This window comes from Papio anubis, chromosome 19 (assembly GCF_008728515.1).
Source record: "Papio anubis isolate 15944 chromosome 19, Panubis1.0, whole genome shotgun sequence".
Classification (NCBI taxonomy): domain Eukaryota; kingdom Metazoa; phylum Chordata; class Mammalia; order Primates; family Cercopithecidae; genus Papio; species Papio anubis.
The window spans coordinates 41,349,587-41,369,942 of record NC_044994.1 but is presented as its reverse complement, the minus strand read 5'-3'; the positions used below and the strand labels follow the sequence as shown (position 1 = coordinate 41,369,942).

General features: G+C 37.5%; 1 protein-coding gene across 7 annotated transcripts in view; it reads left to right on the top strand.

Annotated features, from left to right (window-relative positions):
- DYM (dymeclin) overlaps positions 1-20,356 on the top strand; it is a 154,651-nt gene that overhangs the window by 118,281 nt on the left and 16,014 nt on the right. For 5 of the 7 annotated variants that reach the window (XM_031658824.1, XM_031658820.1, XM_031658821.1 and 2 more), the window contains 2 exons: positions 2,354-2,479; positions 4,175-4,317. In XM_031658824.1, the coding sequence (XP_031514684.1) occupies positions 2,354-2,479; positions 4,175-4,317 (269 nt within the window). Of the gene's footprint in view, positions 1-2,353; positions 2,480-4,174; positions 4,318-10,161; positions 12,016-14,781; positions 14,948-20,356 lie in introns of those variants that run through there. The other 2 variants (XM_031658825.1, XM_031658826.1) reach the window with 2 other exon arrangements.

Genomic DNA, 20,356 nt, shown 5'->3' with positions numbered 1-20,356 from the left:
GAGCCCAGGAGGTGGAGGTTGCAGTGAGCCAAGATCACGCCACTAGGTGTCAGCCTAGGTGACAGACGAGACCCTGTCTCCAAAAAGAAAAAAAGAAAAAAAAAAAAGACAGAATATGGTTGCAAATGTATTGGACATAGTCATCCATCTGCCTATCTAAATAGGCTGTAACTCACAGCCAAGTATTTGTTACGTCAGAACTTGGCTTTAAACCCTGACCCAAGTGAAAAGCCTAGCCAGGTGACTATTGAGTATGGATTCCAGACAGGTGTGGGCTATGTTATGAATGAATGATTATTGTGATACGAAATTTTTGGGGGTTCTGAGCACCCAAATCAAATCCTCATTAGTAAATGATAACATGACACAAAACATCAAGTTTGTCTTTCATTCAATTCATGAAAGAAGAACAAATACAATAATTGCTTTATTTTTAAAAAATTTTTTTTTTTTTTTGAGACAGAGTCTTGCTCTGTTGCCAGGCTGGAGTGCAGTGGTGCAATCCCGACTCACTGCAACTCTGCCTCCTGGGTTCAAGCAATTCTCCTGCCTCAGCCTCCCAAGTAGCTGAGATTACAGGCACGTGCCACCACACCCGGATAATATTTGTATTTTTAGTAGAGACGGGGTTTCACTATGTTGGCCAGGATGGTCTCGATCTCTTGACCTTGTGATCCGCCCGCCTTGGCCTCCCAAAGTGCTGGGATTACAGGCATGAGCCACCACGCCTGGCCTATTTTTTAAATTTTTTATTTTTATTTTTTGAGACAAGAGTCTCACTCTGTTGCTCAGGCTGGAATGCAGTGGTGTAATCTCAGCTCACTGCAACGTACGCCTTCCAGGTTCAAGCGATTCTAGTGCCTCTGCCTCCTGAGTAGCTGGGATTACAGGCATGTGCCACCGTGCCCAAGAATTGCTTTTTACATGGTTAATTTTTACAACAGTGATTATGGAAATTTCAGGAAAGAGATTGTTCTACAATACTTTAAAAGTCAGATTTCTGAGTAGAGCTAAGCTTTATTCAATATGTAATAAGGCTAATTGCGCTGGCCTCTTGTGTGTTTTTTTTTTATATGTCATTTTTAAACATATTTCTTTTTCTTTCTTTATTTTTTGTTTTTGAGACGGAGTTTTGCAATTATCGCCAAGGCTAGAGTGCAATGGCACGATCTCGGCTCACTGCAATCTCTGCCTCCCAGGTTCAAGCCATTCTCCTGCCTCAGCCTCCCGAGTAGCTGGGATTACAGGTTCCCACCACCATGCCCGGCTAATTTTTTGTATTTTTAGTAGAGATGGGATTTCACCATGTTGGCCAGGCTAGTCTCAAACTCCTGAGCTCAGGTGATCCGCTCACTTTGGCCTCCCAAAGTGCTGGAATTATAGGTGTGAGTCACCGAGCCTGGCCTTTTAAACATATTTCTATCAGTAATAACTCCTTGAGGTATCTGGTAGAATTTAAATTTTTCCAGTTCTAGAATCAAGTCATCATTAATTGTTTAATGAGCTTTCGTTTAAGTAGGTGTTAAGTATTTTTCTTTGTTTTTCATAATTATTTCATTTTTATAAAAAATATTTTAGTATTCTTTTGGTGCTATTGCTCTTTTTGCTGTGTTGTTGAGTGTCTACTTCCTTGGTCTTAACATGTACCCCATTATAATACTGTTTAAACTTTTGCAGTAACTAGAAATTTCTGGATGCCGTTGTTCCTCTGTGTGCTTTCTGTTCAGCTGAATTTTTTAATTTGATCTAAGACTTGTTTCCCAAAGGGATTTATGATCTTGAGAGGACAGAGTAACCCTTCATAGTCAAAATATGCTTAATAAAACAGGAATAACTTGTTTACTGTTAATATTTTGCTGAACATGCACAGTTGGCCTTGAAAAAGGTAGTCACTAGAGACACAAGATCTAGGGTATATTATTGTTCTGATTGTAAAGTGATCATCAACATGAAAAGGCATTGTTTTCTTCCCTACACTGTAACTTCTCTTCAGCTTTACAATCTGAGTATCTGTATTATCACTAAACAGAAATGAACATAGAGGTCTAGAGTGGATCTTCAAAGCAGAACACTGCTGGTAACTATTTCCATTATACACAAATAGGCTTGTCATTTAATAGGAGATGGGAACTGGAAAATAGGGAAATAAAGGGATAACTAACCCAAATACACCAGCTAACGACAGGGAAGGAGTTTAGTATTTTTGCTTGACTTAATTTTTATGTTAATATTTATCAGTTACCTGAAAATACTGAATATTTAGATTTGAGTTTTTAAATGTACAGTTCATTTAGAAAAGAGTAGAGTCCTGATCTTCCAAAGTGATTGTTACTCTGTTTTTCTTCCATTTCAGAGATATTACATATGAAATATCAGTAGAAGCTATATCAACAATGGTTGTTTTCCTTTCCTGCCAGCTCTTCCACAAAGAAGTTTTGCGACAGAGCATCAGCCACAAGTATTTGATGCGAGGTCCATGGTATGTTTCTACTTTAAATATGTCTAGTTTTCATTGTATAAATTTGTATTTCTAGTCTTGTCCTCTTACCTGAGTATCGTCCCGTATCTCCAACCAGGTGTTTCCTCTAGTTGTTCTGTTATCTCTTTAAACCCAGTGTACAGGGAACCGCATTCTGCTTTCCTGTGCCATCTACCCATCCTCCCTGTTCTTCCTGTCCCCTAGCTTCATTACCTTCTCCAGTGGTTGCTTCGTAGAATCGAAACTTTGAAATAATCTTTTTCTTCCTTCTCCTTCATTCTTTCTATGTTTAAGCAGTCAAGTCATATTTGTTATTCAGATTATTTTTGTATCTTTTTCTTCTCAGCAGTCTCTGTGAAACAACTGTGATCTGTGCCCCCTCACTCTCTTTGGGTTTCTCCAACAGCCTCTTTACTGACTATTTCTACTTCATTGAGCCTGCAAATATTTACCGTGTGCTAACCACGTGCCAGGCATGTTAGACTGTGGGGCTATGATCTTGAGCAGAAGCTTACGATCTCCTAGAGGGTGGGGATGGAAATGACCAATACACATGCACATACCTGACCTTGTATTAACATAATCTTCATAAAACTTTAAAAATGTAAAACAAATCCAAATAAAGTACCTTTGAGGAAAGTTCTCAGGTAGTGGGAGCTTTGTCTTCTTCATGTTCTTTTTGCCACCCTGATTATTCCTGTGGCATGTATGTTCTTTGAACATATTTGAAAATCACTGATAAGAGGGAGAGGACCTGAACTTTGGAGACAGAGGTTTGCATCGGAAGCCTCTCTGACTGAGACTCTCAGAATGACCGTGATTTGAAGTAGTGCTGGCATCGTGGGACTATGTGCATCTTTGCTAAAACAAGACTGTGAACTTCATTCCTTATAGTGCGAGAGTATTCAAGTTGCTTTTTAAAAATAGACATAGAGAGTGTTAGTGTTCTTATTTTCTAAGTAAGGTTTTTATAGTATCATTATGGTGCCAAATATTTAAACCATAATATATTCTTTACTTATTTTTGTGGTTCATCTTGGAAACCATATTTAAAACGCTCAATAGTACATTAAAGACATCTGTTAAAAAGCTTACTCTAGATTGCAGGAATTAGTTTAATACCAATTGAATAATTGAATAATTTCATACTTAAAAAATGTAGTCCTATTGTTATTTTTAAATTCTTGCTTTTTTCTACCGATTCCATGTTACTACTTCCCTTCAACTGCCAGATAATGTGTTACGCACTAAATTTGTAATAGCTTACAGTGTTATACAGAATACAGAAAAAGTAACTGAAGTTCAAGAGTTCAAGTGGGCTGGGCACGGTGGCTCATGCCTGTAATCTCAGCACTTTGGGAGTCCGAGGCAGGAGGATCGCTTAAGTTTAGGAGTTTGAGAACAGCCTGGGCAACATAGTGAGACCTTGTCTCTCCCCGCAACAACAACAAAAAAGTATTTAAGTAATTTGATCAATATTTTATGATGTGGTAAGAAGAAAAGCCAGGATTAAGCCTCAGAATTGCTCTCAAAGCCCATGGTCTTCACTGTTACGTGACCGTCCTCAATTTCTGTGAGTTGTACCAATAGCCCTTTTATATTAATAGTGTTAATGGCAGAATTATTTCTGTATTGTGACTCAGAATTAGATGACTCCCATAAATATGAGTTTGATTTTTTTTCCTTTTTGTGTAGTCTTCCATACACCAGCAAACTTGTGAAGACCTTATTATATAACTTTATCAGACAAGAAAAGCCACCTCCTCCAGGAACCCACGTTTTCCCTCAGCAGTCGGATGGGGGAGGACTGCTTTATGGACTTGCATCAGGAGTAGCAAGTAAGTTTTATCAGATTTTTCCAATTCTTTGGTGCACATAATTTTGTCTATTTAGGCATAAGAAATTCTGTTTGTTTGGCTGCTGCCATTAATAGTTACATTGAATTTGTGCAGCTGGTTAAATGTGAAAACAAAGTAATTAAAATAGTAAACTTTCTGTTTTGTGCAGTGATTTATGTTAAATGTATGCAAATAATGAATAGATTACCTCCAAAACATCGTTTTTCAGGAAGAATGCTTACACATAAATATGCATATTGCATGAATTATAGCCGTACAATGAAAATAAAATTAATCATTTGTAAACTTACAACACTACTTGTATTATAAGAGGAAATCTCTTTTAGGTTATTTTAGGGTATTTTTTGGTTAGGATTTTATGTGACTAATTAGGTGCAGTTTTCCTAGTACACTAAGTGCTTTATTCAGTGACAGCTGAATATTTTGTAGAATTTTGTAATAAGCTGTGAAATGGCACAAACTTGAGTTCTGTTTGATTGGGTGCAAATTTCTTAAGTGAAGAAAGCTCTTCCCTACCTTACAGTAAGTCCTCATTTCTGCTTCACTTCACAGTATTTGGACTACAGACACTAGAAGTAAGAGAGTAGTTCTGGTGGAGGGCCTGGGTCATGTGAAGTTATATAAATGAAACTTCCTAGAGCGACACTTTGGTACTTGTGAGGTCTTGCCTGGGAGCTTCTTACTACTCCTAAACCTGCAGCATTGCCTCTCCTTAATCACGCAGGACAGTCAAATGGAACAGATTTCCACAGCTGCATTATGGCTGTGGCATGCTCTACACTCCAGCTGGATATCAGTTTGATATGAAAAGGTTGCACTGCAATAACTTACTAGATAACCAGTGTTGGGAGCTTCTTTGGATTCAGAGTCCTCTTTAAAAAGCAGTAGACTTGGTCTGTTAATTGACAGAATTAATCAGTGAACCAGACTTTCTTAGATTTGCCTTCCTTTGATTTCTTTTAATATTATGAATTGAGTCACACTTGTGATCACTTCTGCCTTTGGTGCTGAGCAGCCTGCCAAGAGTGCCACAACTACATAGGTTCTTTGAGTTACTCCTATCCAGTTTCCTCATTATTTCAGGGATTTTTGTGTCCCATGGGAAGGCTTAATTGATCTGTTACTGTTTTATTTTTTTAAAAAATCATTCAACTGGTATAAGTATTTAAAAGCTGAATATTTCCCAATATTCCAATATGGTTAGAGGTTTTTTTGAGGTGGCAGAGATAGTATAAGCCTGTAAATGCTTTCTTCAACACAGTGGTAATACTTGGCATTTTTTAAAAAAGTAAACATAGATTTGTGTACGGGTTTTGGTTTTTCTTTCAGTTATGTGTCATATCAGGAGGAACCCAGTATTGTATGTGGTGTCATCAGTGTGCCAGGTGCCAAAATTTTTTCCTAACTAGATAACAGGAAGGAAGCCCCTTAATTTTCCTAGCTCTCAGTTTCCTTGTCTATTTAATGAGAAGGTGGTTTGGAATGGTGATTTCTGACATTATTACTACATAACTTTCTATGGTCTTTTTTTTCTCAGTATTTTACAATTTAATATTCAGTTAAGTGCATTAAAATAGATTTATGGTTTTTAGTATGCTATATAGTCACAAGACATTTTACACAGCTTTCTTCCCAAATCTTTATAAAACTATTCATGTAAAAGTATAAATCAAGATGGAGTAATTATGGATTCATTATTTCATGATACATGTGACTCAAAGGATTATTTAAAAAACAACAAAAGGACATTCTCCTAAAAAACACAGCTATGTACTGTGGGCAAAATGAAATGTAAAAATGATCACAGTCATGTAATTTTAAGTTAATCCATGTTCCAGGAAAGTCAATCAAGTTGCCAGCATTTGAGTTAAGTTGTGTGATCACTTCTGATGATCTTTTGGTTGGTAGTTAAAGAATTCTCTTACTTTACTATTGGCTTTAGAAAATATGATTTGGAAGTTCCTCACTGAAAAAAATTATATTCCAAAGCCAAGTGTAAATTATAAACTCATTTGGATTATATTCATTTTTGTTGGGATTGAAGTTTTCCTGGATATAGCAAGCATTTCTTTTCATAGCAGTGTGTGCATTGTATGTGTTGCTTACATTGTTTCCTTTGAAACAGAGTGCCTTATTGTAAAAAAGGCATACAATTTGGGAGTGAAATTTGTTGGCACTGGCAGGGCAGGAGGAGAATCCTTGTACTGGAACTGCGGCTGGATGAGTAGTGAACCACTTGCTTGGACCCTCCTATGAGTCAGGCAAGGCCTTCTGCAGTTTCTTCTCATTTACTGTTACAGATGTGTTTTTGGTTATCCTTTTGTTTGTTTCTGAGACTCTGTGAAAGACTCTGTTACTTTGTTGTATCCTGATACTCTCCTTTTTCTTTCTTCTTCTTTTTTTTTTCCTAAATTATAGTTTAAGTTTTAGGGTACATGTGCACAATGTGCAGGTTTGTTACATACGTATACACATGCCATGTTGGTTTGCTGCACCTGTTAACTCATAATTTACATCAGGTATTTCTTCTAATGCTATCCCTCCCCCTACCCCCCACCCCACGACAGACCCGGGTGTGTGATGTTCGCCACCCTGTATCCAAGTGTTCTCATTGTTCAATTCCCACCTATGTGTGAGAACATGTGGTGTTTGGTTTTCTGTCCTTGCAATGGTTTGCTCAGAATGATGGTTTCCAGCTTCATCCATGTCCCTACAAAGGACACGAACTCATCCTTTTTTATGGCTGCACAGTATTCCATGGTGTGTATGTGCCACATTTTCTTAATCCAGTCTATCACTGATGGACATTTGGGTTGATTACAAGTCTTTGCTATTGTGAATAGTGCTGCAATAAACATATGTGTGCATGTGTCTTTATAGTAGCATGATTTATAATCCTTTGGGTATATCCCCAGTAATGGGATGGCTGGGTCAAATGGTATTTCTAGTTCTAGATCCTTGAGGAATTGCCACACTGTCTTCCACAATGGTTGAACTGGTGTACCTTCCCACCAACAGTGTAAAAGCGTTCCTGTTTCTCCACATCCTCTCCAGCACCTGTTGTTTCCTAACTTTTTAATGATTGCCATTCTAAGTGGTGTGAGATGGTATCTCATTGTGGTTTTGATTTGCATTTCTCTGATGGCCAGTGATGATGAGCATTTTTTCATGTGTCTGTTGGCTGCATAAATGTCTTCTTTTGAGAAGTGTCTGTTCATATCCTTTGCCCACTTTTTGATGGGGTTGTTTGATTTTTTTCTTATAAATTTGTTTAAGTTCTTTGTAGATTCTGGATATTAACCCTTTGTCAGATGGGTAGATTGCAGAATTTTTCTCCCATTCTGTAGGTTGCCTGTTCACTCTGATGGTAGTTTCTTTTGCTATACAGATGTTCTCCTTTTTTATGCCTTTGCTAGGATAGAACAGTAGCTTGGAGTCCTCCTTACTTCTCTCTCTGGCTCTTTATTTTCTGCCTATTCATCCATTAAGGACTGTCTTGAGTTCCACCTTCTCCAGGAAGACTTCCTTTGCCCTCCTGGCTACATGAGATCTTTTCCTGTAACGCTTTGCCACTGTATCACTCTGCTTTGTAGGAACTTACGTACATGCATCATTCTCCCTATGTTGGCTCCACATAGAAAAAAATGAGAACTAACATTTATATAGTATGAGTTTACAGTGCCACTTTTGAGCATCTCATTTATTCTCATAATAGGCTCATCTATCTGAAATAGATGGTTTTAATTTTTTAATGATGGATGAAGAGATTTTCCTGGTTAATACATTATTTTGTGTAAGATTACATAGGAAAGAGATGATGTTGGCTTGTTAACTTAAGCTCAGTTCATCAGACCCCTGAGCCTTTGCTGTTTTTGCCTTTTGTTATTGTGGTCACCCAAGTCCTGAGGGCATAAGCTCCTTGACTTGTATGGGTGTCCCCTGCAGTATCCAGCAGAGCGCCACCCAACATCTGTGGACTGTAGTGAATACTGGTGTGCAATTAAATGCCAAAAGCTAATGCTTAAGATAGATGTGAACTCAGTTGTAGTAACGATGTCTGTGATTTGCTGAATGCCTTCTATTTGCCAGGCACTGTGGTAGCTACTTTACATACCTGATTTCATTTATTCTTTATTTTTCTTTTCTAACATTTTATTACAGAAAATTTCAGGGATGTATAGAGTAGATGCCAGGCACGGTGGCTCATGCCCGTAATCCCAGTGCTTTGGGAGGCTGAGGTGGATGGATCGCTTGAGCTCAGGAGTTTGAGACCAGCCTGGGCAACATAGTGAGACACCACCTCTACAAAAAATACAAAAATTAGCTGGGCGTAGTGGTGCACGCCTGTAGACCCAGCTACTTAGGAGTCCGAAGTGGGAAGATCGCTCGAGCCTGGGAGGTTGAGGCTGCAGTGAGCTGTGATCACACCACTGCACTCCAGCCTGAGTGACAGAGACTCTGCCTCAAAAAAAACAAAAAACACCCTAAAGATATACAGAGTAGAGAGAATGGTAGAAGGAACTCCCATCTACCCACAACCCCTGTTCAAGAATGAACAACAATCTTTTTTCCCATTTATCTCCATTCTCCTACTTAAAAAATATTTTTTATTTTGAAATAAGTTCGCACATATAGAAAAGTCCCCCAAATAAAAATATCACAAAAAACTATATGTAACTTTATCCAGATTGATTTACTGTTAACATTTTATCCCATTTGTTTTGTTGTTTTTTCTCCTCCTCTGTCTCATTCTGTACTTTCTTCTCTCTCTTCCCCGCTTCTCTTTCTCTCTCTCTCTCTCTCTCTCTGTCTCTCTCTCACACACACACACACACACTTTTTTTTAACCATTTGTGGATAAGTTATGTGCATTGTAATATCCCTTTACTCCTAAATACTTTAATGTGTATTTCCTGAAAGAGGATATCGCTTATGCTACCACAGTATACTTGTCAGCTTCAGTAAATTTAGCATCCAACTGTCCTTAAAAGCCATTTGCTTCTAAAAGTCAATAAAAATAAGAAAATGGATATTTTCCTCTGTATTTTAAAATCTCCTTTATTGAGTATAGCGTTGTTTGTATTTCACTTAAGTTGAATTTTTACAATTAGGTATTCTTGTAACCACTCTGCTATCAATTTATCTATCTTAGACTAAAAGCCCCATGAGGTGGGATCCGCCTCTCTTCCTCCTGTTTATTATTGGCACTGCAGTCCTCAGTGAGTGCTTGGTTGGCATTCAATCAGAATGTAATAAATAACTGGAGGAATTACTAAGACATTTTAATTACCATTAGTAAGTTTTTAAAATTAGTGTAATAGAAATTAACTTACAGATTTTAGTTTTTTTTAAAAAGCTTTTTCAAATGTGTCAAGTGTGGTTTATTTAAGTCACTGGGAGGGGTTAGAATGAATTATATATTAATATATTTATCTTGTATTATCTATACTAGGTGCAAGCAAACCTGTATTCATAAATTTCCAGCACAAGAAAAAATTGTTTCCTTTCTGTTTAAATATTCTTCTAATGTGCTGACAAAATGGAAAATGAATCAATTGATATATTACTTTACTAATTAGAAGAAGGTGTTGCAGTTTTAATTAATGTGGTATTTTTAAATGAACTTTTTACTGAATCACAGAATTCCAGAACCACCTGGCATACTTTAAAAACAGAAATATATGTTGTAGTTAGAACTTGGAATTTCTGATTCATTAGACATGAGGTGGGACCTGGTAATATGCACCTTCAGTAATTATTCTAGGTGATTCTGATGTATCCGAGCCATTTCAGCACCACTGATGAATGCATCCTCCTTTCCAGTGCCTGAATCTCTTCCGCTGTGGGCCTTTCATGGCATGTGGTTGAGCCAGTGCTACTAACTACTGAGGAAATGTATTGTTTCGAGGCAGCTTATAATGGATTCAACGGACCCCCTCCTCATGTATTACCTAGGTTTCTGTTCTTAGTGTGCTCTGTTGCTGATGAGGTCCAGTTTTCAGGATAAATCTTTTGAGTCTGACAATGAGTACAGTACTTTAGCATGGAATAAATAAATTGGAACTCTAACTTCCCTGATTCTGGAGTCTGCATTTTAAAAAATTAACCTAAATGCACACTAACTGTTTTGGTGCTAATATTCAGTTATTAATAAAATTTTTGCCAATTTTATCATCTATGTCTTTTCCATATCTGTAGTTTTTATGTCCTATCTTCCTCTTTCAAACTTTATATATAAAGGTACAGCTCTCAGTGTAGCTCAGTGAGATTCAGTTTTGTTAGGTGTGTGGTGCATAATTGTAGCCAAGATTTGCTCTTATTTTCAGCTCCAGATCATGATTAAACCTATATTTTGGGGATTTTCGCTTTTCTTCAGGATTGTGTCCTTGGTACCATATTGAGAGAGTAGTGGCACATTTTAATTCTTGTGTGGAGAGCGGAGTGTTTCTATAGATGTCACATGTGAAATAACAACAAATGTGAATGTAACTAGGGATTTTTTGACTGTTCTTTATAGAATAGATTTCATCTGCTGGAAGCCTGATAAGGATTTGCTGTGAGGGCAGTAGCCTGGGTTTGCCAGGCAACAGACTTTAGAGTTAATAAGGAATAAGGATTCCCATAGTTTCCCCTGTGTTTTAGGACTTACCCACAGGAATCTTTGCAAAACTAGAGCTAGTAGTACCCCTGGTGGTGGGAGGTGCCTGGGAGCTTCTTGGGCATTCAAATCCTCCCAATATTTCACCCTGGATTATTATTGCCCCGGGACCTCTCAGCTGCCTTTCCTCATCTCCCACTCCTGGACATCCTGGTGGCTAAGGGTGGGTTCTAGAGCCTGATAATCAGAATCAGAAGATTTGGGATAGAATCGTACCTCAGCATGACCTTACCAAGTTCTCCAGCGTTTAAAATCTCATGACCTGATGTGTAATGCTGACAAATATAAGACCATTTGAACAGAGTTATTGTGAGGAATAAGTGAGGTATTATATACAAAATAGAAAATTATACAACATCTGTTCTCATGTAAATAACTATTTTTGTTTTCTGCCCTGAAGCTGTGCTGGTGCTTATTAGTTACAATAGAAAGAAAGAAAGAAAATAAATTTAATTAGAACAACAGCTAATGATCAGAAAATCCTGGACAAATTTATATAAGACAATTTAAAAATGTAAGAACTTTGGATCTTTTTGGTCTGCTCAAATTTGAAATTTATGTTAAAATATTTTGAAAAACTGACAAAAGTGAATATGCCAGCCATGTTTTCTCCAACTGGCTTTTCATTTTATGTGGTGCAAAATGTGGCCAATAACAGTTAAAGAAGGAAAATGTGATTGTTAAACAGATATTGCCCACACGAGAGTTCTCCTTGCTTCCTAAGTGAACTTGCCTTGACAACAATCACTATGGTACCATTTCTTATTGACTAATTTATCTAAAAGGTTATTATATTTGCTTTTTTGACAGTTTGTTTATAAAATTTGCCAATTAAAGATTTTAATAAAGAAAACATTTGATGCGGACTCAACCGGAATTATAAATATTTCAAATGTTTCAAACTAATCAATGATATCAATATTATGGGTAGCCTTAAGTATAGTCAGTAAGGCAGTTAATAGTTAATTCTTTCTTTAATCTACAAGCATATCACCCTGCCGTATTAAAGTTGTTTTTTTTTTTTTTTTTTTTTTTTTTCCTGAGACAGAGCCTATCTAGCTCTGTCACTCAGTCTGGAGTGCAGTGGCGTGATGTAAGCTCACTGCAACCTCTGCCTCCCAGGCTCAAGCAATTGTCATGCCTCAGCCGCCTGAGTAGCTGGGATTACAGGCCCCTGCCACCACTCCTAATTTTTTGTATTTTTACTAGAGACAAGATTTCACCATGTTGGCCAGGCTGGTCTTGAACTCCTGACCTCAAGTGATCTGCCCGCCTCGGCCTCCCAAAGTGCTGGAATTACAGGCATCAGCTATCATGCCCATCTGTTAAAGATGTTTTATAAAGCAAATGACTGAAGACCCCTACTTCCATAATTTGTTATGTGATGGGACAGGATGTTAGATGGTAAAGTATTGTCTTAGTCAGCTTGGGCTGCTGTAACAAAATACTGTAGACTGGGTGTCTTGAACAACAGAAATATATTTCACACAGCTCTGGAGCCTGGGAAGTCGGATATCCAGGTGCCAGGAGATTCACTTCTTGGTGTAGAACCCTATTCCTGACTTGTAGATGTCTACCTTCTCGCTGTGTCCTCACAGGGCAGAGAAGGAAGCTCTGGTCTTTTCTTATGAGGGCACTACGCCCATCATGGGGACTCCACTCTCACGACCTCATCAAAGCCTAATCACCTTCCAAAGGCTCTACCTTCTAATGCCTTCATATTGAGAGCTATGGCTTCAAGATAGGAATTCTGAGGGTGACACAAAAATTCAGTCCATACCAGGTATTAAGTGGGTTGTGCTGGAATGCTCCTCACTGAAATTCTCAATTTGGAAGGCTACTGATCTCTTTTGTATGTTGGCATCTAAGGTACCTTTCAGCTCTAGTCATCATCTTAAACTACAGCTCTGCTTAGTGGTAATGGTAAGGATTGTTGCCAAAGTAGATCACTCACTACCCAATCTAACCCTGCCAACTGGTTTTTTTTTTTTTTTTTTAAACAAAAAACGAAACAAAACAAAACAGGCCAAAATATGTAAGGAGTCCCTCAGAAAACAATTCTGTGATTGAAACAGGTTATCCTCTTTTCTAATTTTGAGGGCCACCACTTACATTGTCCTTTGTAGGAGGATCTAGCTGTGGTTTACAATAATTTGGTATTATACAAGAGGGATGTACTGGACTCTAGATGTTTGTGTTAGGTAGACCTAGAATTGAATGCCAGACCTGCTATTTATTAACTGTGTGTTCTTGGGCTATTAACCTCTCAATGACTCAAATTCCTCACAATAAAATGAGAATAATACCTTCCTTTGTGGGGCTGCTGAGATCAAATGAGCAAATGTATAGGAAAAAGACTGGTACCTTGGAAGTATACAGTAAATGGTCAGTATTAGTATCAGATATTATTACGTGGTAATATTTAAGGTATAACTTTTGTTTTCAAAGTACTGAAAAAATAAAGGCCTTATGATTTCCAAGTTTCCTCAGATTTTTAATGTAAATAAATTATGAAAATTATCAGATGTTTGGTATATATTGTATGTGTTGTAATATAACATACATATAATAATGTATACAATAAATGTATAATAGAGATTCAGGTAGATGATGAAAGAAATATGTTGAAAATTTGATATCATGAGGTGAAATAAGTTGTAACATTTATTTGGTTTTTTTTTCATTTGATTCTATCCTTACCACTTTGGCCTTTTCTTTTAATATATTTTTCTCTAATGTCAAAAAAGGGGGTGAAGCAAGGAAGTGTTGACTTTGAAATTTCTTCTGTGTTTTAAGTTATAAGAGAAAGCTGTAATGTCATTATAATTATTTCATATTTTGAAGCGTCAAATCTAATTAAATGTGTTCTGCCAAACTTCATTTTCCACCACAAGTTCTGAGGTTTTACACAATAACTTCTGATATATGGTTTTTCCATTTGAATGAGCCATCCAAAATGTTTTTTTTTTCCTTTGCTTGCAATGGTGGGTGTCCAAGCCAAATTATAAGGCCAAAGGAGTGTTTATTTCTTTAGGCAAATGCTATGATAGAGAAATTAATACAGTAGAACTTGAAGATTAAAACTCATATTCCTAATTTCTGTTTTTGAGAAAACTATTGAATTCATTGTGATGGGTATGGTATGCAATAATTATAATGTATTTTACTTGTCTGTTATTTTTCTGTTCAGTTTTGGCTTTTTCTAGGGTGACTCATTGAGAGAGAAAAACTACGGTAAGAGAAAAAGTCTGTGGCAATCAGAAACGGGCATAGTTGTGAAAATAACAGATTTCTAATTAAAATGCTTTGAACTTTCAAAAAAGAAACTGCTTAATAAACAATAATTATATTCTCATTTCATCTCTATTTGGAATAATTTGAAAGATTTTATATGCTCACAGAAAGAATGACTGCCCCCCCCCCCCCCCCCCTTTCAGGATTGAACTCATTTTGTGACTTATAAAATATAGGTAATTTCAGTTTACTGTTTTTGTGCAGTAGTTCCTTGCAGGGATACATTGAAGATTTAGAATAGTGTTTATGATGCAAAAGAACTATATTTAGTTGTAGAGTAGTAATAAAAATTGCTCTTTGACAAAAGTATGGCTTCAGATTTTAGACTTCTTAAAAGGTGTTTTAAAAATGGTATTCATTGGAAGTAATCTAATGTCAAAATACAGCTTTGTTATCTTTTGTTCTTGTAATTTGCTGACAACCCCTGTTAAACCAGCTCCCAGAATTGGCTTTAGGAGTCCCACCTTCTACTCTCATTTTCTTGTTAACAGATTTGAAGGGAAGACTGATGGCCTCTTTCATGCTACAAATAGTTGAAGAACGAATTAGTTTGTATTTGCCAGGAAGAATATAGAATAAAACAATCAATTGCAGATGAAATCCTGGGATAAGTTTCTGAGGCTTGCTACAGGTGCCATTTATTTGGTGCTAATGATTTAATATATTTTTGAGATTGTATTGTAAATTGTAGAATTTAAAAATATTTAAAAGTGAGAATATTGAAATTGAAATTATGGAATTCTATTTTTTGAGACTATAAATCTTATTCTTTGAAAAATGAAGTGGTTAAAACTGATTTGCTTTAAAACTGTTAAATTATATCCCAGTCAAGTGAGTGTAACTTTTATTAAGCAACTGTTTTAATTTATGTTAATTTCAGAATGGGTGTTTGGAGTAAATTTAAAGATTAAATTTATTCAAGGTTACTCACTGACATAATTTGTGTATAGTAGGAAAAATCCTAAAACTATAGCTTGTGTAGCTTTGAGACCACCTTTTACATGGATAATTCTTAATATTTATAATTACATAAATATTTTTTTCAAAGATTAATGTTGAGTTATTAAAAAACTAATGTTAAGAGTTATTCAAAGCTTCCCCTTTTAAAATAGAATCAGGCGAGGCACGGTGGCTCACACCTGTAATCCCAGCACTTTAGGAGGCCCAGGCAGGCGGATCACCTGAGTTCAGGAGTTCAAGACCAACCTGGACAACATGGTGAAACCCCATCTCTACTAAAAATACTAAAATTAGCTGGATGTGATGTCACACCTGTAATCCTGGCTAATCTGTAGACTGAGGTGAGAGGATTACTTGAACCCTGGGAGATGGAGGTTGCAGTGAGCCAAGTTCGTGACATTGCATTCCAGCCTGGGCGACAGAGCGAGACTCTATCTTGATTAAAAAATAATAATAATAAAAAAAATAGAATCACTGTGTTTCTGCAACTTAACTTTGACATACATTAATAAAATAAGTTACATTTATGGATGAATAGAGGGATTGATAGATAGATAGGGATATTATCACAAATACAGCAAAATGTTAATGTAAAATCTTGGAGCTGAGTTTATGGGTATTCATTAGAGAATTTTTTGACTTTTCTGTATGTTTGACTATTTTCATAATTAGTGTTGGAGGAAAATAGAATCACTCTGAGGATGAATTACTATTGTAAAGTTCAGTTTGTCTGTTAAAAATGTATATTTTAATCCTTAGTCCTTCCAGAAGTGCTAGGTAAGACAGTATATGAAGAATGTGGGGTCTGATCAGACCTGACTGCACGCTAATAAGCTCTATACTTGGGAAAGTTGTAATTTCTCCAAGCTTTTCCCTATCTATAAAAACGGAATGATGATGCTTTATAGGATTATGGCACATGGCTCTGCATTTTTCCCCTCTTGTACTTGTTCATAATCTTTGTGAGACCATGGTCCTTAAAGGCCCATCAAACAGTTGGACAAGTGGTGGAGAGAGAGAGCAGGGTGCCATTCATTGTGGTGCTTAGCAGCCTTCATCACTTCTGCAGGACACAGGGTCCCATACTTGACAAAAGGAAGAGAGGGAGAGAAACAGCTGTCCCTCTTCACCAACAGGGTGGTGGATTGGAATAGAATATGGCTTTTGGCATCAGAAAGGTCTCAGCTGGAAACCAGGCCCTGCCTTTTACAAGTTGAGTCACCGTGAGCAAGTTATTAACTTTGCTGAGTCCCAGTTTCCTCATTTAAAAATGAAACTTAGAGTATCTTTGTCTGTGGGCTTTTGTCACGTTTAAATAACGTGTGATAAGTGTCCAGAACAAAATGCGAGCTGAAAATAAATACTCGTTTACCATTCACTTACTTCATCTTTTTTTCTCCCTCTCATCTATGTCAATTTCTTTAGTTTTCCGAGCAACCTTAAATGTTTTTATCTTTCTTGTTTCATGGTCCTTTAGCCTTTCAGCTTGCAAAATTACCTGCAAAATTAATGTAATTTCCCCCTTTTTTAGATTATTAAAAAGGATAATAAGTGCAGATTAACCCCAGTAGTACCCTTCACCATAACTTCATCAAATTGAAAGCCTTGCTAGCTATCAGTACCATTTTTCATGCCTATTAACACTTTTCAGGACTATTAACTCTAGTCCTCATGCTGTACTTTGTATCTAGTTTGTTTATTTTAGAAAGTGTAGACTAGCAGATACTAGCTTTAAGAGAGCAGGTGTCTTCAATAGTAACTGTTCCAAAGTGTAAAGCTTTGCAACAATGTTTCTAAAAGTAGAAATAATGTTACCTATTTATACACATGTTGATCAAGAGAGATGCTGTGTGAGTAACTAAAAAATTGTGGCGTTATCACTTATTTTTAAAGATAATTTCTTAAATAAAAAATTGTGGGACCCTTATTTTTAAAGATAATTTCTTTCTCTCTCTCTCTCTCTCTTTTTTTTTTGAGATGGCATCTCGCTGTGTCACCAGGTTGGAGTACAGTGGTGCCATCTCAGCTCACTGCAACCTCTGACTGCCTGTTTCAAGCGATTCTCCTGCCTCAGCCTCCCAAGTAGCTGGAATTACAGGCACACGCCACCATGCCCAGTTAATTTTTGTAATTTTTTTTAGTTGAGATGGGGTTTCACCATTTTGGCCAGGATTGCCTCGATCTCCTGACCTCATGATCTGCCTGCCTCGGCCTCCCAAAGTGCTGGGATTACAGGCGTGAGCCACCACGCCCGGCTTAAAGATAATTTCTAGACCTGGTTTGTTCTCAGGTCTCCTATTGTCTTCTCTCAGTCCCCCATATTGTTCGGATCCTTCTTCATTGCTGTTGGCTTAATAGCCCCTGCATTTCCTGCCTTAGTTTGCTTCTGTGTGTGATGCTGCCCTGAACAACCACTTGCATCTCTGGGTTGCCATGATGCTGTAAGCAATGGTGGCTCCAGGAGAAACATTGTGGTCATGAGTTTGTGGACCTTGGGGGAAGGATGTGGGGTATCAGGTGTAGGCGTGAAGCAGAATGAAATGGAGTAGAGAATTAGAGTGGAGAGATGGTAGGGTCTGTGTAGAATCATCTGTTTTCCTGGGTAGCCGTGGGTTCTTAAACTGCTCTAGGCCTCTCTGTTACCTACCTAGTGTCCCCTGCTAGAATATGAAGAATGTGTTATGAGCAGGAGTTGCTTATTGTACCTGAACCCTCAGTGCATTAGCAGAGATCCTGGGTTATGGGAGATACTAAATATTTGTTAAAAGGATGAATGCTATCAAGCCTTTGTTAGAATGACATGAGCACACTTGAAAATCTGGATGGCTTAGCCGGGCATGGTGGCAGACACTTATAGTCCCAGCTACTTGGAAGATTGAGGCAGGAGAATTGCTTGAACCTGGGAAACAGAGGTTGCAACGAACTGAGATTGTGCCACTGCACCACTGCAACTCCAACTTGGGCGATAGAGTGAGAATTCACACACACACACAAAAATAAAAAAAAAAAAAAAAAAAAAAAATCTGGATGACTAAGGACTAGGTCAGTACCCTTATATGAGGTGATTGTTTTACTTAAAGACTTCTGACAAACCTTCATGTCCAGGCCCACTTCTCACTCTTGCCCCACTTCACATGCCTTCTCTACTTCTGGACCCCCTGCCAAAGACTCCGCCAGGAATTTTTTTCATCCTCTTCTCTGAGAATTTGACTGTGTCTCACCACATTCACTGCTAACTTTATACAAGAAATTGTTAAAATCCATCAACCACTTAGGGCTCCACTGTCATTCTCTTTATGGTTGTGCCTTTGTCCTGTTCATTCTTTACATTTTACTTTAAAAATTAATAGACTTTATGTTTTGGAGCAGTTCTAGGTTTACAGAAAAATGAGTGGAAAATGCATACAGTCCTCATACACACATTTCCTCTTCAAGTTTCCCCTGTAAGCATCTTCCATTAGTGTACCACCTTTGTGACAGTTGACAAGCCAATATTGATACATTATTTTGGACTAAAATCCATAGTTTAGGGTTTACTCATTGTGTTGTACAGTACTAAGCATTTAGACAAATGCAAAGTTGCCCCAAATTGGAAGCAACCAAGATGTCCTTCTACAGATGAGTCAAACTGTGGTACATTCATAAAGTGGAATTTTATTCAGCAATAAGAAGAAAAGAGCTGTTAAGCCAGGAAAAGACATGGAAGAACCTTAAATGCATATAGCTAAAGGAAAGAAGCCAGTTTAAAGAGGCTGTCTATACTGTATGATTTAAATTATATGACATTCTGGAAAGTGCAAAAAAAAAAATAGAGACAGTAAAAAGATCAGTGATAGCCAGGGTTTCAGGGGGAGGAGAAGATGCATAAGTAGGTAGAGCATAGAGCATTTTGGGGCAGCAACACTATTCTGTATGATGTGATGATATATCCTATTGTGTTTAGCTGTAAACTTGATCACATTTCTCATATTGTTATAAACTTCAGTAAACATTGTTTTTATTACCTCTTCTGTGTGGATTTACTGTCATTTATTTAAATTGCATCTTATGTGCATTTAGATGGTTTATAAATGCTTGCTTAAGTATCATTGCAGCGAAACATCTTTTTACCTGATGTTTTTCTTCTATAATTTGGAATTTTTTTCAGATATATTAATTCTTGGACATTTTGATTGAGGTCTTCAGTTTTACAAAATAAGCCACTGAAAACTTACATTCCTTTTCTTTTTGATTTTTGTAAAATATTTCTCTATATTTAACTTGAAAAGTATTCATGATTTTTTTTTTTTTTTTTTTTTTTGATACTGTGTCTCTCACTCTGTCACCCAGGCTGGAGTACAATGGTGCCATCTTGGCTCACTGCAACCTCCGCCTCCCAGGTTCAAGCGATTCTTCTGACAGTCTCCTGAGTAGCTGGGATTACAGGCATGTGCCGCCATGCCCAGCTAATTTTAGTATTTTTAGTAGAGATGGGATTTCACCATGTTGGCCAGGCTGGTCTTGAACTCCTGTCCTCAAGCAATCTGCCCACCTTGGCCTCCCAAAGCGCTGGGATTACAGGCGTAAGCCACCGCACATGGCCTATTCATGAATATTTTATTTTATAAAATGTGTGTGTGTGTGTGTGTGTGTGTATGTGTATGGTTTTTTGTTTCTTGTTTTTTGTTTTTTGTTTTTGAGACGGAGTCTTGCTTTGTCGCCCAGGCTGGAGTGCAGTGGTGCAATCTCCGCTCACTGCAAGCTCCGCCTCCCGGGTTCACGCCATTCTCCTGCCTCAGCCTCCCGAGTAGCTGGGACTACGAGGCGCCCGCCACCTCGTCCGGCTAATTTTTTGTATTTTTAGTAGAGACGGAGTTTCGCCGTGTTAGCCAGGATGGTCTCGATCTCCTGACCTCGTGATCCGCCCGTCTCGGCCTCCCAAAGTACTGGGATTACAGGCGTGAGCCACCATGCCTGGCCAAAATACCTGTATATTTTTAGCAAACTTGGGTGTTTTATTGTCCTGGCGTTTCCATTACATTTCTAAAAGAAAACACTTGTTGCATATTTTTCTCCAATAGACTGGTTTTCTCTAATTCAGTACCAAAGTGTTGACACAGGGTTTCT